The 17,354-nt window shown below is 40.8% G+C and overlaps 1 protein-coding gene across 1 annotated transcript in view; it reads right to left on the bottom strand.

The window, feature by feature from the left end:
- Positions 1-4,169: 4,169 nt before the first annotated feature.
- The window catches only part of zgc:162872 (BAR_ACAPs and ArfGap_ACAP domain-containing protein), a 33,311-nt gene continuing 20,126 nt past the window's right edge, over positions 4,170-17,354 (bottom strand). Inside the window, exons 9-22 of the mRNA XM_034039764.3 lie at positions 17,210-17,284; positions 16,639-16,742; positions 16,144-16,195; positions 15,942-16,042; positions 15,156-15,267; positions 14,067-14,260; positions 12,276-12,345; positions 12,099-12,190; positions 9,591-9,667; positions 8,219-8,400; positions 7,665-7,774; positions 5,709-5,819; positions 5,309-5,370; positions 4,170-4,920 (exon numbers count right to left, since the gene is read on the bottom strand). Coding sequence (XP_033895655.1) covers positions 4,736-4,920; positions 5,309-5,370; positions 5,709-5,819; positions 7,665-7,774; positions 8,219-8,400; positions 9,591-9,667; positions 12,099-12,190; positions 12,276-12,345; positions 14,067-14,260; positions 15,156-15,267; positions 15,942-16,042; positions 16,144-16,195; positions 16,639-16,742; positions 17,210-17,284 — 1,527 coding nt within the window. The 3' untranslated portion in view covers positions 4,170-4,735. The remainder of the gene's footprint in view (positions 4,921-5,308; positions 5,371-5,708; positions 5,820-7,664; positions 7,775-8,218; positions 8,401-9,590; positions 9,668-12,098; positions 12,191-12,275; positions 12,346-14,066; positions 14,261-15,155; positions 15,268-15,941; positions 16,043-16,143; positions 16,196-16,638; positions 16,743-17,209; positions 17,285-17,354) is intronic.

Raw genomic sequence — 17,354 nt, 5'->3', positions numbered from 1 at the left:
GATGTGCGCATGCGTACTCGTATACAGACGACAGGAGGTTTGTGATCTGGCTATTATTAAGTATCAGCGTTGCCAGACGTACGATAATTATCGTATTTGTACTATAATTTCAGCAGATTATTATTACGTCACCACGTCTCTGGATTCAGCAGCACAGATGTGCAGTACATTGTGTACTACTGAGGCTTTTCACGTGACGTCACCGGCTGCTGAGACGCTGGGTGCGTTCACGACATGCAGACTTTCGTCATTCTGCGCAGAATCTGCACAAAATCGGAGCAAGTAGCCAATGAATGTTCAGAATCTTTGCAGAATCTGCGCAGACTTAGCAAAGTCTGCCTCTCGTGAACGCACCCAATATGTTAAGAGTTAACACGCAGGCAGGCACGAACTACGTATGTTGTTAATTAAGTGCGACTGATACTCGCTACCTCGAGGCTGTGCTGTAGAGACGTGTGACGACCAAGCTTAGCACAGTGAAATAACAGCGATTCCGAAGTGGAATTCGACAAAATTTAATATTATACAGTTATATTATAATTTAGAAAACGATTGAGTTTCAACAGCCAATCAGCTTCCCCCGCTGGAACGTTGAAGTGAAATCAGGATAAAACTATTAGAAAACCTTATTTTAAAAATTGTCGTTTAAAGTTTCTATATTATAATAGCATCTAATAGTCTCGTTATGTTAACTGTACTAGGCGGGCGTTACCACAAGATTACGTGTGTTGTATGTCGTTTCTTTTTATTCATACATGTAAGGGAAGTTGCAATAGAACAAACAGTTAAACAAAATGACTTGTGATCAGCGCGGTGTCAAGTAGTTCAGTGTTTTTTTTGTTCATTTCAGTGTTGGTGATGCAGTTTATCAGGTAATATGATGTCACATAATAAGGATGGAAAAATAACACATATATTCTTAAAGTTTTACAGTGTACGATAATTTTTCTGAAAATACGATAATTTTGAGGGTACAATACGATATTTCCACATTTCTGGCAACGCTGTTAAGTATGTACTGCTGAAGACCCTGAGAGGGACAACGTTTTTTGGGGCAGGCGCTAGGCAAGTCTAAAGCAAAAACTATCAAGTATGTTACAAGGATAAGTAATGATTTCTGCAGATTATTTGCATTTTTCTTTCAAATCTTAGATTTCTTTTGTGATCAGTGGATCCCCTTCCACTATTCAAGCATAACTCTGACATTTGTGTGCAAGGTGTGCTTTTATCCTGCTCATCACCATTGTGTACTTGCTTTACACTAGCTTATTATAACCTTGCTTCAGTTTGTATTCGCATGGACTATCTGGGGCAGGTATGAGAGGGACTGGGTGTTAGTATGGATAGTCATTCAGTTCAGTATGGGAGCTTACTGGTGTTATAGACTTTGATCTTTCGTACAGATCATATTTCAGAATGGATATTATTATTATTATTATTATTATTATTTCTTAGCAGACGCCCTTATCCAGGGCGACTTACAGTCATAAACAAAAATACATTTCAAGAATCACAGTACAAGTAATAATACAATTAAGAGCAAGATAAATACAATGACTTTGGTTCTAGCAAGTACAAGTATGACAAAATATGATTCAATAGCGGAGCAGATAAGTGTCAGTGATAGTTACATCAGGATACGATTAAATGACACTTGACAGATTACAGTACTCTAAAGTACAGGAATAAATGTAGTAAAATAGGGGGCAGATAAGAGCAAGTAAAGCGCATTTAAGGAAGAGTGTCCATAGGGGAAAAAAAGAGGCGTTCTACAGGTGCTGTCTGAAGAGGCGAGTCTTGAGGAGGCGCCGGAAGGTGGTCAGGGACTGGGCAGTCCTGACATCTGTAGGAAGGTAATTCCAGCACTGCGGGGCGAGGGTATGTTACGATATATAAGTTTCCTACAAATGGAGAAATACTGAATTTTTTTGAACTCATGTCTACATCACCAATGACAAGCTGAGAGCTCCAGAGGGGGGAACAAACTGAATGTGCAACTGTGTAAAACACTGTAAACTGGACTTATTACTGTGTTTGATCATCTGAATCTGATAAGGGACAGACTGAAGTGAAAAAATAGATTAATCCACTTTTTTTTTTTTTTTTTTTTTTTTTTTTTTTTAAATACACCTAGTCATACCAGTGATGTTTTGTTATTATTATTATTATTTTCTTTCTTAGCAGACGCCCTTATCCAGGGCGACTTACAATTGTTACAAGATATCACATTATACATTATTTCACATTATACAGATATCACATTATTTTTACATACAATTACCCATTTATACAGTTGGGTTTTTATTGGAGCAATCTAGGTAAAGTGCCTTGCTCAAGGGTACAACAGCAGTGTCCCCCACTGGGGATTGAACCCATAACCCTCCGGTCAATTTATATTGCAAATAATTACAACCAGATGGACCTGTTATGTTTTTATAAGTCCACAACCAAATGAAATATCCTTGCTGGGGGTTTAAACCCATTAATATGTATAGTATGGTCTTTTACACAACACAGCTATTACAGTGTTCAAAAACAGACAGACAGGTTTTCATTGACAATCAGTCAGACTCCCAGTAAAAGGATAATAAAGTGGAGATCATGGCAGACAATGCAGCAGTATACAAACATTGACTGGTGCTGAGGCCTGTAGGGACAATTGCAGTATCCCATTTATTTAGACCACTATCTTTGTACTAATATAGGTTCCTGAGGAGGATGCATTAGTGATGCCTCTGGTCTTGTTAGCTTCAATTCCGAGGCAACAGCCAAGGGTTTAAATGAACAAGATTGGTGATCTGACTAATGCAACCCTGAGATTAAGGGGTTTTACAAATGGCCCAAAAAGATTTTTAATGTCACATTATTTGATTTTACGTTTTTTTACTGAGCACTTTTTAAAAAAAAAATATATTTTAAAGAAGTATGTTCCTTAATTTTTGGTGGGGTAATTGCCTGTTTCCTTATTGACTGTGAAGCAATTGGGAGGCAGGTGTTGTAGAGGGATGATTGGCTAAATACAAGGTACAAGCATTGCTAGGTGTGTGTGGTTCCCTTTTGAAGTACAAAATGTAACCATTACCTAATGGGCGTTTACCTGCTGAAGACCCGAAACCTAAATATTCTATACCAAAGCTGCTCAGCCAAGCCTGTGACACAGGCACCATTTTTCCTTTCAAGAGCAGTGTGGAGTAGTGGTTAGGGCTCTGGGCTCTTGTGCCCAAGAAACCTGGCTGCGCTGGCTTTCCCAGGCACACATGCCTGACTGGGACAAAGCACTGCTGTTGGATGCCCCTATTACACCAGGACATACCTTTGGTCCCGCGGTGGATGAGATGCTGCAGCGCTCTCGCCACGCATGGAAATCCACCAAGGCGCTGGTGCACTTGCTTCCCAAGCAACCAACAGCTGTTTGCAGTCAGTCAGGCCAGGTGACTGGTTCACCACGGTGGACCCCGGACGCCTATTTCCATATGCCCATAACCCCCCCCCCCCCAGAATTTTTCTGAAATGACACGCCTGTCAATATCTGTTTATTAAACCTGTGCAACTTACCTAACCTTAAGTAACACTGGATAATCCAAGATTAGTGCTAATAGGGGTCTATGAAACCAGCAGGTGATGTCAGAGGTAGTGGTCTGGCTATTGACTAAGTGATGGAGGGAAATGACCATAGTTGCAAAGTGTTTAACTGTTTTTTGACAAAACTAGAACTTAAGCGAGTTGTTCTTATTTTGTAACATTTCAAATAAGATAAAGTGTAAATTAAAGAATGGAGGAAACTTCTGAAATTATAGGCCAATAGTTATTTAATTATTTACTGCTAGAGGATGACTACTGACTGGTTGGTTTGTGGGCAATAGCACAAACTTGTATTGGTCATGTGATGCTGTATTAGTCAATAAGGTTTGCAAGTTTAAATCTAAGGGTTTACTAAAGAATGACATCACAAAGAAGGATACAGAACGCACACTGAATACAGTAAACAGGTAACTCTGAAAGGAGTAAGAAAAAATGTTGCTCTGCATGACCACTTGTATAACAGCAATCAGACAAAGGAGGAGAATTCTTAAATGGGTAAATTGGTTCAAGCCAGGACTGTATCCCTACTGCACTCCTTTGGAAACTAGATCACGTGTTTGGAATAGGTTGCACATCAGGACAAACTCTTGATATTAAAATACCTTTATTTTAAAGTCATGAATATTTACGGTACTAGATCAAATCAAGCAGACAACAAACCTTTTTTTTAATTTGAGTTTATTACATGGCTTTTTTGTCCCTGTTAAATCCATTAAAATTTCACCCTACATTATTTTTTGACCCCTCTTCATAACAAGCCTCTTCATGATGCCGTCACAATCGCACGTTCCTATTTTTCCTGTTTCTGTTCAGCCCGTTAGGTTTGTGGACTGGAAAAAATCCAACTCCCTAATGAGCATCTCAAACCACATGAAATGTCTGGTTGTAGCTCCAGTTTAATATTGGAACAGACTGGTTTCAATATGCAGCTGGAAACATGGCAGACTCCAGACCTGTAGCTTCATGTATTAAATTATATTCGTTAGTAACAACATTAAAAAACTTTTAAAATGTTAATGCTGGTAAAGTACCAACACAATATCTCTTCACCAGCTTTGTTGGTTTGGTAAACTTCCCCTTGTGTCACTGTTAATGTAGTTTCCTGCCCTGTTGGTTTTTTTTTAGACATTCACATTTCAGCTCCAGTTCTGTGTCACCTCCCTCCCCCCACTTCCCCTCCACTCTCTGCCTTCCCAACCCCTCCCTCATTCTCACTTCCCTCACTTTCATCCCGCTTTTCTTTCTCCCTCTCAAACTGGCGTCGAGACAGTTTCTCCGGGTCATTGGATGCCATGTGGGTGAAATCACGGAATATGTCTTGGAAGGTTTCATCATCACCTGAAAACAGAACACGAAACTTTCAGTGGACATTTGTATCAACAGCACTTTGAACTGAACACTTCTCTACTGTGCCAAATGGAGATTAAATCCTTACATTTGAACAAAACAGACTTTTCAAAAAATAAAATACAATTTGTTGTGACTAGGGCCCAATATGCAAAATTGTATATCTGGAGCCAGGTAATTTACATTCCAGTCACTGCTACTACCACAATACTGAGCCGCAGTTCATGTAAATGGCACACTACAGCATTGCTGCCTTTGTCTCTCTAATTAACACAGTGATAAACACAGCAGTAGTTTCAAGTGATAGACAATTGTAATGGTACGACAATAGAAACTCCTATTAGCTGTTCCTGATTTGTAGAATTTGCACAGTACCCACCCATCGGCCCGAAGAAGCCCTCTGAATCCCTCATCTCCTCATTCATCCGAGCCATGCGCAGCCTACAATGCAAGAGGACAAGCCATCAGAGCCTCACTCTGGACAGAAGAACATGTACGAACGAGAGGAGGCCATTCCACCCATCCAAGCTCGTCCAGTTCCTACTAGCTGATGAATCTCAAAACTTTCTCAAATTGGGTCTTAAGGGATACAAGTGATGTAGCATCACTCCATGTCAAGAAGTACCTTTACCACTTAATTTCCAGTTGTGTCCTCTGGTTTCTGTGCTGCGCTTGAAGTATTAGTTAGGATGAATTCCTTTTTAAGATTTTAAAGACTTTATATTCATATTGGTGCTGCTTGTTTATAACCATAGTTCTTTCACATTAGAAAGACTTACAGTGTTACAATGTCTGCGTGGGCCGTTTCCATGGCGATGCTGAGTGGGTCCTTCCCTCTCTCATCTACTGCATACTGATTGGCTCCTCTCTTTAGAAACAAACACACCTGCCTGGAAATACAGGAGGGGGAGGGTCTATAGCATCGCAAACACAACCAATACAGGAAGCAAAAGTGCAAATTCACTGAGCATTTCAATACAGTGCAAAAGGTGAACCATTTTTATGTGAACAAGCAAGATACAAAGCAAGGTGACTGTAGTTTAATATATTGCCAGTAAACTTCCTAACTGACATTTTTACTTAAAGTGGTGTTTGAATCTGACCTACAGTGACACAAACACAAAAGCGATTAACTTTTAGAATTGGTCACGAAGACTAGAAAGCCATTATAAAACACAACCTTGAATTTTATAAGAACATAAACAGCATTTCCATATGAGAGAAGGCCACTGGTCCATCTATGCCAGATCTCAAAACTTTACTTTAACTTAACCCTTTGAGTAGTACCAACGTACCAGTACGTTCTCTGCTCTCTGGTCCCCAGGGAGTACGAACGTACCGGTACATTTTGCAACTTTAAACTTGAATTGCTGAGCCTACAAACCCCCTGATCACATAATATTGTAACACTAGGTTTCTGTAACACATTTTATTGGTCTCTTGCACCCTCTGACAGATCGCGGAAATCGCTCAGTGAGAAAGAAGTATTAGTAATAATACTGAATTCAGATTCTGATTTAAATTCAAATACATACAATTCTTCCACTGAATCGGATGTCAGCGAGTGTCAGTGAAGACATAAGTGAAGAATATTTACCATCAATATCAAGTGACAGCAAAGAGGCGGCACCAAGCTCTGTGCATTGCTTCATACGTCATTCTGAAATGCCTCGCTTAAACAGTGCACAACTTGCTGGACATGTGTAGTGATTTTTTTTGTATAGATTGTATACATTATATTTTTTGCTGTGACTTATGTGGAACGTAATAAACGAGAACCAAAACGGTGAGTTTTTTCCCCCTCGTTTTTACAACGCCATTTCCATGTTTTATTTGAAGTGTTAAAGTTAAATTTCAGTTTTCGTTTGCTTGTTCAGCTACAAAAAGGCACAAGTAAACCTCGCGTTATTACTTTATGAAAATGTGTCTGGCCACTTTACTGTGAAGAAATGTCAATGGCAAGGAATCAAATAAATAAACTGCATTGTTAACTTTCTGTACAATTTATTTCAGGAATCAACAAAACAACGTTTAACTTGAACTGCTATTTGGCATCCTTTGTTTTGTAGTTAATTCACTGGGGTAAAGTAAAGCCTACACAATGTATTCTTTACTCCTGGGATATTGTTTTACTTTAACATGTTAGATATTGTAACGTCTTTCTGTAAAATAGGCACACACATGGGCCATGTACCCCCCCCGCCCCTTCTGCTATGCTGCCTCTGCCTGCGTTCTGAGCAATATAATTATTATTATTATTATTTATTTCTTAGCAGACGCCCTTATCCAGGGCGACTTACAATTGTTACAAGATATCACATTATTTTTACATACAATTACCCATTTATACAGCTGGGTTTTTTTACTGGAGCAATCTAGGTAAAGTACCTTGCTCAAGGGTACAGCAGCAGTGTCCCCAACCAGGGATTGAACCCACGACCCTCCGGTCAAGAGTCCAGAGCCCTAACCACTACTCCACACTGCTGCCCTATTACTTGTATTACTTTTTGAAAACAAACGAATATCCAAACGAATATTTAAATTATGAGCGAATACCCGAACATTAAAATCCTGTGTTCGTCCCAGCACTACATTTTGGTAGATTTGAACATTTTTGTCCCAGTATCAGAAAAAATATAAACAGCATTTCCTTTAAATATAAACATTATTTCCTTTAATATATATTCAATTTCTCATTCCTCCCACGACTCTCCCAGTGTCCCACAATGCCTCACCCAGTGTGCCCCCAGTAGGTGGCGGTGTGCAGAGCCCCTTGACCCCGGTGGTCTCTGTGATTCACATTGGCTCCATTCTGCAACAGGAACTCGCAAGCCACGAGCGAGCCCTGTGGAGTGAGAGAGAGACTTTAATACTGAGCGCAGGAGATCGGGGTAAAGCATCAAGAAACCTTTTTTTTTTTTTGGTCACGGTTCCTAAAAAATAAACTGCCAGAAAAAAAGTTTTTTTTCTGTATACAGTAAAACCTCTGGTACCAGTGTTAGGGGAGTTACTTTAAAAAAAAGTAATCTTACAGTTACAAGTTACTTGAAGAAAACTAACTACTTACAGTAAATTATTACTTAGTTTTTTTTTCCAGTTTGGGCAGGCTGCAGCTCAAAATATTCTTTTAAGATCTTGCATGGTTGAAGCACTTTCTGATCCCTGTTACGCATTAACTGTCTGTAACAACGTCATGCGTTAAATGTAATGTTACTCCCCAACACTTATTACCAATGTGCCAATAGACAGGTAGACAGACAGAGAGCCGGTTGGTTGGTTGTCACCTCACCCCACAGGCTGCGTTGATCAGTGGTGTTCTCCCCTCCTCCTCAGGGTTGGTCCAGTTCACGCCTGCTCCCTGAGCCAGTGCAGTTGCCATGGTGACCAGGTCTCCCTCTCGAGAGGCCTGGTACAGCTGCAGCCCCAGACCCCCGGCACTGTGGCCTGTCTGGGCACCTGATAAGCTGGAGTCTGTAATACACATTCAGCCAATTATCAGCCCCCCTCATTCATTAAAACATGCATTTACTGAAACAAACCATAGAACAATCTCCAATAGTTTAAGTAGCATTGAACAGACACAGCTTGTCTGAATTGTTTTGGAGGTAGACGTGGTCATTCCTTCACGGAAGCAGTGGTGTGTTATGTTGAATGGCCCACAGAGTCATCGCTGTAGTCCCCAATGAAAGATCAATAATTTTTACATGGTAGGTCTTTCTAACGTGGCCTAACCCGTGTGAGAGAAGCATATAGAGGACACACCATGAACATTCAGACTGTACTATAGCTACTCCCTGAGCAGAGATGAATAGTCCACAAGCTTCCAGACGGGTCGAGTGGGTTGTTTATGGCTCTCCTCATGAATGAAATAACCACAGCACTCTATGAACATTCATGGGATATTCAATCAATCACATTCATTTTGTATAGCGCTTTTCATGCCAAGTTATCCCAAAGCACTTCACATTACAAATAAATATACTATACAATAATATAAAAGTGCACCAGAACAATAAATATACATTTCAGATTTCAGTCACTTCAGCCCTCCAGATCTTTGTGTTCTCCCGACTTTTTTATTTTCAGAGGAAGCTCTGCCACAACCCTTAATGTTCCTTCCTCTACTGCATGTAACAAGGCCCTGCCTGATTCTTCCGTTTGCATTCTAAAAGCTGCATTTATAAAACGAGGTGGGTTCAAACGAATATAAGAACATTTACAAACAGCCCTTCAGCTCATCTATGCTCGCCTGGTTCCTTGTAGCTGATTGATCTCCTTTTAGTAACCCCTAGTTCTTCTTTGAGCCTACTTTCATAGCTCATCCCTTTAAGACCTGGGATTAACATGGTTGCTCTCAGTTGGACACAATCGTTGGCTTCTGTGGTGAGCAGAATTGGAAACAGTGCTATTAAGTGGGGTCTCAGCTGTGCAGGATACACATGGGATCCTGTAACCAGTCTGCACTTCCATCAGTATAGTGTTATAATGAGACATTGCCTTGAAAATACCTCCATGCGGGACACAAAAAAACACACACTTGCCTAATCATGTCTGTTAAAAACATCAAAGGTGGATGGAATGAAGCGTACATTAAAAAAAAAAAAACATGCAATTTATCCTGCAGTATAGAATGGAGAAGTCAAATAAATGAATGTAAATACCTGAATGTGAAGAAGCAATCTTCTTGACAAATCTCTTCTCAACATATTTTGCTTTAATCCAGGACTCCTTCTCCTGTCTGAAAGACATGTGGGGGCAGAGTTTGAGACAGTGAGACTAACTAGAGCTAAAGCACCAGCAAGCTTCCTGGTGTCCACACTACATGATTCACATGGGAAAGCTGTGGACATTTTCTCATAGCTGAGCGATTACCACTCGGTCCATAATAACATTTTGAACATCTGTACTAAAGTCTTTCAGAACCTTGCAGTATTACAAGAAACATATTACTTTTGCTGTATCACGTTATCTATAGTGCAGCAAATTCTTTTTCAACATATTCTCAATTTTGTTTTGATATTTATTTACACATCAGCTAGGGAATTACTTTTATTTATTTATTTTTTAAGCTTTACTCAGGAACGTTTGCCAGGAGAAAGATATGCTTTCTTTTAAACATCGCAATGTATCCAGCTCTCGCTCCCTCCTGCAACAATGCTGGTGATTGAAATGAGGGACATATTATCTGAATACACTGTGATCCTTAGAACAGAACGCTCCTGAGAAATGTATTGCCTAGTTAATTTATAACCCTTTATGTGTGATTATGGACAACACTGGACCCAAGGTAACACAATGCATTGCTTGTAAACAAAGCAGGGTGTTCTATAACACTTCAAAGTATACAACAGCACTCAGCTGTCTTTCCCAAACAATATGACCGTGTGGCAGTGTCCCGCCCCTTTATACATATATTTGTTTATTTATTGTATTGTTATGATTTTCTGTATTATTTGATGGCAAAAAACCTGTATTATTATTATTTGCAGCGCGGACAAAAAGCCGCTGCCATTATTTGTTATTGTTTTAAATTCCTTGTGAGAATGCGTGATTGTCAGCTACTGATTTATTTAACTAGCTGACAGTCACGCAGACTTAGTAAATCCGTGCAGAATGTGACCGAGGGATAATATAACAATTGACAGCTAGTTAGTCCCTTAGTCACAAATATAAAAGATCTGCAGTTTGGCTGCACGGAGAAGAGTGATCAGAGTGGAGAACCAGAGTGGACACAGGAGGTAACATTATTAAAACAATAACAAATGCTAGATACTACTTGTTGCTGTTTGTTTGTTTGGCCAACGTGCCGTTTGCTTTTGTGTTTTGTTAAACCCTTTATTTTTGTTTATTTTAATAAAGTACTGGACGCCGTAGCGTCTGTTTGCTTCGCCATTCCTTGTTTTGGTTTGTGTTTCTGGTCTGACGTCACCACTGCAGCTGTCCTGATCACAGACCGCTACACACAACACTAAACACAGCGTGTGGTTTACAGTTTGCACAAATACATAACCCTGTCTTATTTAAGTTTTGCTGTCCACAGTCCATCATTAATCCCTCATGCCCTATTTCCCTTATTGAGTTACCATTTTTCTCTATCTTCCTTACCTGGCTTTGAGCTTGTAGAGTAGGTGGGGCTGGCAGTTTAAAGGACACACTGTGACACAATTTGAATGAAATGAGGAAAGCTGTTCAGTGCAGGCACCTAGGATTCTCCAGACAACCTCAAAGCTAGGGAAGGAAGTGTGGCAGGACGGCTCGGTGGGGACGTACCCAGACCAGGACGTTGACACACAAACAGGTACTGTGAGTTGATGCGCGTATTTATTTACTGACGCCAAAATAAAAAGGATAGAAAAATAAAAAAAAACCAGCAAAACAGAGCTAAATAAACAAAAAGAAATCTCGAACACAAATACCGTCACCAAAACAAGTATCAAGCTGGTCCTTCCAGCACGAGAAGCAATTGTTTAATTTTTACTTTTGTTTCCTTCAATTTCTCTCTCCCGGCCTCTTGTTCTTTCTCTTTCCAAACATCCACCCTGACCAGCAAATGCTGCAGGTTTTTATAAACGTGGTCATCTCTAGATTAAAATTAATCCGGCGAGGACCACATTCTGCACGAGACTTTTAATTTGCGTGGTCAACAACCAATTTATCAATAATCATTAGCTGCCAACCACGCATTCTCACGGGATGTGGTCTGACAGACGAGCTGCAAACATTGCCTCTGCTGAACCACCTTCAACTATAACAAAAACACAATACTTTTAACCAAAACATCACAACAAATCAACACAATACAACCCATAATAATACATTTTTAAAGCCCTGCCACATATTTACACGCAGAGCTCTTCTGTCCTGCTACAGGCAGGTTTAGAGAAAAAAAAAAAAACTCAATAGAGGACCAATAGTGCCATGAGCCATTTAGAATTACTGCAAACACTATTAAATAGTCAGGGGGAAATGTAAAAAAAGCCATTTAAATGACATTTAAAATTACTAATGCATGAAATCAGAAAGCGCTTCTGTCAAGTCAAACCTTCGTATGTCACACGAATGCATTTTACATCATCTGTAAAATGTAAACTGGTGGTCGTTCTACCCCAAGCTATTCCCGCCCCTAGTGGTTAGATGAAGTTGTAACATCACACTGCAGATCTCTTTACCTTGAGCTGCTGGCTGTCACTTTGCCCATCCCTTCTTCACAGCAGGCTTCAAAGATCTGGTTGATAGCATCGTTCCCCAAACCACAGACTAACTACACAAAGGAATTCAGAGATTTGTTTCAGTATTGTGCGAGTATGGCGAGTATGTGTTCTGAAACGAGAGAAACATTTTGATACCTTCAGCTGTTCAGGCTCCCAGGAATCCAGAGTCAGTGATCGGACCTTTGACAGATGAACTCCCAGGCTCCTGGGAATGATAAAATCAATACAGATCTGCTATGGTTTTACCAGTGACTGTAGCAAACAACATAATCTCATTCACCTTACCTTTCTCAAATGTGCAGATTTGAAAGAATAGCAAACATGCATTTTCATTTTAAAACATCATATTAGGTCCCTGATAAGGTTAAAGAAAGTGTCTTCTGGATAAAAGCATGCTACTGGCTGACAGTTGATTTGGTTAATGCCAGGAAAGATGCTGTTGAAGGGGTGGGGAAATTGCCTATCAAAAGCATAGCGTACAAACCGATTTCTTTAACAAGTGTAGTACCAGATAGCATGTTTTTTAAATAAAAGTTTACTATAGCTTCTTTCAATACTTATGGAACAACAATTAATACAGAATTATTTTGTCAGATACAATCACGTTAAGGTGGGATTTCTTTCCGATCCTGAGATTAGCTGTTGTTTAGGAATGTACTGTTATGAATCAACAACCTTGTATTTTGAGATGGTTACTATACAGTACAACATTACGTAAAGGGTACAAAAATATATATTTAATTGGCGTTAATGGCAACCAGTCACACACATGCACTAGAAACGCTGCATTTTCAATTCCAGTACTTTTGGTTTGTGAGAATGTTATGAATATTATGTTGCTTTTCGAAGTGATTATAAGGCATTATGCACATATTTGTTATGCAACCTTTATGGTGTCCCAATTCAAACAAAGAATTATCAAACAAGAAATTAACTATAATGGACTGAATTCTGGATTAATCTAAGTTGTAAAGTTTTCTTTTAAATATGTTCTCATTCAAGAATCTATAGTTTTCTGTTGAATTGTAAAATTTGAAATATCAAAAGGGCAGGGTCCCTGAGAGCCTCCCCTGGTAAAGGCACAGTAGTGTGGTGTGCAGAGTGACTCGTACAGTTAGGGGAAAGCAGGTTTCCCCTGGCTGCATGAAGTCGCTGGTCTTCCAGAGAAAGAATTACATTGGCTCTGGCTCTCCTGTGGGTTTGGTAAAACCGGCACGGCCTGTTTCTGCCCATAGTGCTACAGCGGACCCTACTAGCCAGGTGCCTGGTGAGCTCAAGCAGACACCTGAAGGGCTGATCTTTGTCTACCGGAGGCCTGTAGCCTGTGTTCTGCTCTCTAGTTCCTGGGTGTAAAGAGGCATTCGGCTTGGTCGTAGAATGCCCACTGACCTTCAGTTCTTAAGAGCTATTGTGGGGAATTTCTCTGGTGAGGGTATGTATTTGGACTTTCTAAATTGTAGAAATAATTGGGCGCTCTAAATAAATAATAAAATAAAATAAAAAAATGTGTTATTGGTGGCTAGATGATTGTCTGTTCGTAAAACTAGCCCAAGCACTGTCACAAAGCCGGACGAGGCGGGCCGTACCTGTCAATCTCGATGCAGAAGGTGAGGGGGCGGTACCTGTGAATCACTCAGCACTCTATGCAGAGGGTGAGGGGGCGGTACCTGTGAATCACTCAGCACTCTATGCAGAGGGTGAGGGGGCGGTACCTGTGAATCACTCAGCACTCTATGCAGAGGGTGAGGGGGCGGTACCTGTGAATCACTCAGCATTCTATGCAGAGCGTGAGGGGCGGTACCTATCAATCCCTGAGCACTCCATGCAGAGGGTGAGGGGGCGGTACCTGTGAATCCCTGAGCACTTGTTACAGAAGGTGAGGGGGCGGTACCTGCGAATTTCGATGCAGGGTGAGGGGGGCGGTACCTGTGAATCCCTGAGCACTCGATGCAGAGGGTGATGCCCAGGTTGATGCTAGCCCAGCGAGGCTCCGCCTGGCTGCAGTCACAGCACTGCTGGTTCCCAGCCCCCTGCTGCACCAGCCCCAAGACGGCAGGCCTGTGAGGGGCCTGGTCCTGCCTCAGAGGAGGGGTCTGTGGGGAGGGCAGGCTCGACACGGCCTACAGGGGGTACACAGCCAGGGGTTAGAGTATGCGAGAGAGAACATTTCTATCAGGAATTCTGGCATCTATCTTGCATTCATTCCAATCCAAATTGCTCTGTTCAATAATATCAGTATTGTTAAGTAGATGCAACACCTCAATCTAAGGTAAGCAATTCTCTGAATTCAGCTGTTAAATGTAGTTTAAACATACTTGTTATATGAACAAAATAGTCCATGCACGTTCATGAAATGCTGTGGTTTTTGTCCACCTTGTGGAAGTACAGCGAGAGAAAGAGTCGGTGTGTGCCAGTTTAACAGTACACAGATGCTGTACCTTAAACAGCACTGGAAACAAAATACTAAAATCAACGAAAATTATAAATAAAATTGCACAATAATTATGTTAATAGTTGCACAAGTAAAAATGTGGACTTCTGTACTTTCTCGTATGTGCGTCTGTATATACAGTACAAAGACAGGTTCCTCCATAGCCCCAGATTGATACACTGAATTACTTGGTAATGGTAAAATACTTTGTGACAAAGTATTGGAAATGCTGTTCTCTAGATGCAAGTGTAATACAATTCTGTAAACCTTCTTTTAATTAGTTACTAAAACCCTAAGATGAACATTTCAGCTTATGCCTTCCTCGGTGTATTTTACTTTTATCTGAGAATTTAGTGTTGTGTACTTTTATTGTACAATACTCAAACAAACTTGACCAAGAGAATAATAGAATATAGCTTTGTACAAAATGTTCGGCCAAGTTGTTAAAAGTGCTTGGTCAAGGAGTGATTTTTGAAACCCTGCAAATATATGGTGGCAAGGGTGTGAGTAGGTAGATACAATATTTCCTGTATTTGAAGAACACAAGGAGTCAGATAATGAATGACGCTGCTTGCAGTTCTTACCAGTGTGTGTGCCGGCTCTGTTTTCTGGCGGTAGGCCAGGTCGATGCTACCCTGCACTGCGGTGATCCAGGCCTGTCTCAGCCCCTCCGAGTCTGCCTGCAGTGCACAGCTCCTGGGGGCAGAGCCACAGAGGAGAGGAGTGAAGAACAGGACAGGGCGGGAGGGCAGGGCAGGGCAGGGCTGGGGTGGGGGGGAGACTATCACAGCCCTACTACAGTGGTACCAACTCCCTGGAGGGGAAGTCCCTCACAGTCTGCTACCAGCCTGGGATCATGTATTTACACAGTTTAAATTACCAATAACTGGTATTTTTAAATGCATTTACTTATCTGTTGAAATCCCTTTTCTTGAATTGATTATCTTCAGGTTATTTTCTTCTATTTTTAAAGACAACACTATAGAATTGAAAATAACAGTTGCCTCAAGGTACCAGTTCACTTCTGGTGCTTTCTGTTCATTTCTCCTATGGTCTTGCTAGAATGAGACCATGTGACATTCCCCACAGAATGTGAACAGATACCAGGAAGCAACAGTAACTGCAACGCTGAAATCTGTATATTCTGAATTAAAGTGAAAGAAGCAACCACGCAATCGCAATGAAAATGGGACAATTGATAATGATGTTCATGCTAATAAGTAGAAAACACAGGTTATCACTCCTTTAACAGCATTATATATTGTCATTAAGAATATAATCTCATAAAAATAAATAATAAACTAATTTTTCTTCTGGGCAAAATTACATTGTAATTGAAAAATCACAGCAGAAGGCTTAATTTGACTAACATTTGCACCGACACAACTTCAAAACAAAACCGTCTCTCAATGGTGTCCAGGGCTTTCACTGCGCACAGTCTCAGATCATCCACCAAAACAATAGGTTCTTCCTAAAATATAAGAAGAATGTAAACACAATCACTGCTGAAATGTTATTTTCTGTGAATGTAGCAAGAAAGGCAGTCTGGTGCACATGAATTAAAGAGCGTACCTTATGTGATTTCATATAAACCAGCTGGTTGTTTTGTATGGAAAACCACCGCCTGGGGGGGTTAAAAAAAAAAAAAAAAAAAGACAAATCAATAACTTCATGACCTTCATGACACCTCATCAGAATGCCCACACAACAGCTTAAAAGAACTAAAGGTCAGTAGGCGTCCTCTGATCCAAACATCAAGCTTTACACCCTGTGTATTCTGGCGAGCTACTGGCCCATGGAGGACCGAGGCCAGCCCCGCTGGTGTCCTCTTGAGCACAGCCAGGATGTGAACCTGCGCTCCCCTGATTGCGTGACTCCCTCTGCAGTGGCCACGTCCCAGAATACTCTGGACAAGCGCAACCTGTTTCTACTCTATTAAGGCCATTCTCTGATTCTTTTAGTCAGTAAGTATATTGTAGTGTGTACACTATTGTGTTGTGTTCAACGTGTGTGGGTCCATTGTTCTTGTCACCACGGAGCCCTGAATCCTGGATTCCCACTCCTCACCTGTTCCAGTTCTTTATTTTCCTCTTGGAACGCTTAAACAGATAGCCCTGGATCGTGACCCCGTTCAGAGGGCTTAATGTCACCACGCTGTCTTCAGAGGTGTCCTGTGGAAAACACATCGGAAACCATCAAGATCTACACTACCCTCCAGAAAGTATTCTACAGGACATCCATTCTTCTAAAAACTTTGTTTATTTTCTTTGCATTATATGTTAATTGTTCAAGTGATCGGAGTTCTATTTTTTTTTTCTTGCGTGGCTTTACTTTTCCTAAATATTTTCAAAATGGCTAATAAGCAGGGGTTAATAACAGTACTTGTATACAATTCTAAAGTGTGACATATGGATGCCACCACAATGGAGGGGTGGGGTGGAATAAAGGGAAAAACAATAAACAGAAAGTAGCAAATTGTAAGTGTGCTCACTCACTGCAGTGGGACGGATCAGCCTTCCAGCCATAATTAATGAGGCCAATAGGAAACAGCAAGTGGAGTGATCTGCTTCCCTGAGTCTGGGTAGAACGAACACTGATATTCCGATATAGAGAAATCGAAGAGAGAGATGCTGCTTACCCTCTGCTGAACTAGGAGGTGTGTGTGCTCCAGCTGCTTTCTTTTTTCAGTGCAGTCAGTGGACAGCTGAGCTAACTGAGGACAGTACAGAGAAGTACAAGAAGAAATCAGTTCAGATCAGTTCGCAACCTGTGACCCTTTTATC

Source organism: Acipenser ruthenus, chromosome 17 (genome assembly GCF_902713425.1).
Source record: "Acipenser ruthenus chromosome 17, fAciRut3.2 maternal haplotype, whole genome shotgun sequence".
In the NCBI taxonomy this organism is placed as follows: domain Eukaryota; kingdom Metazoa; phylum Chordata; class Actinopteri; order Acipenseriformes; family Acipenseridae; genus Acipenser; species Acipenser ruthenus.
Note: the sequence above shows the minus strand (reverse complement) of the source record. Positions and strands in the feature narration are given on the sequence as shown.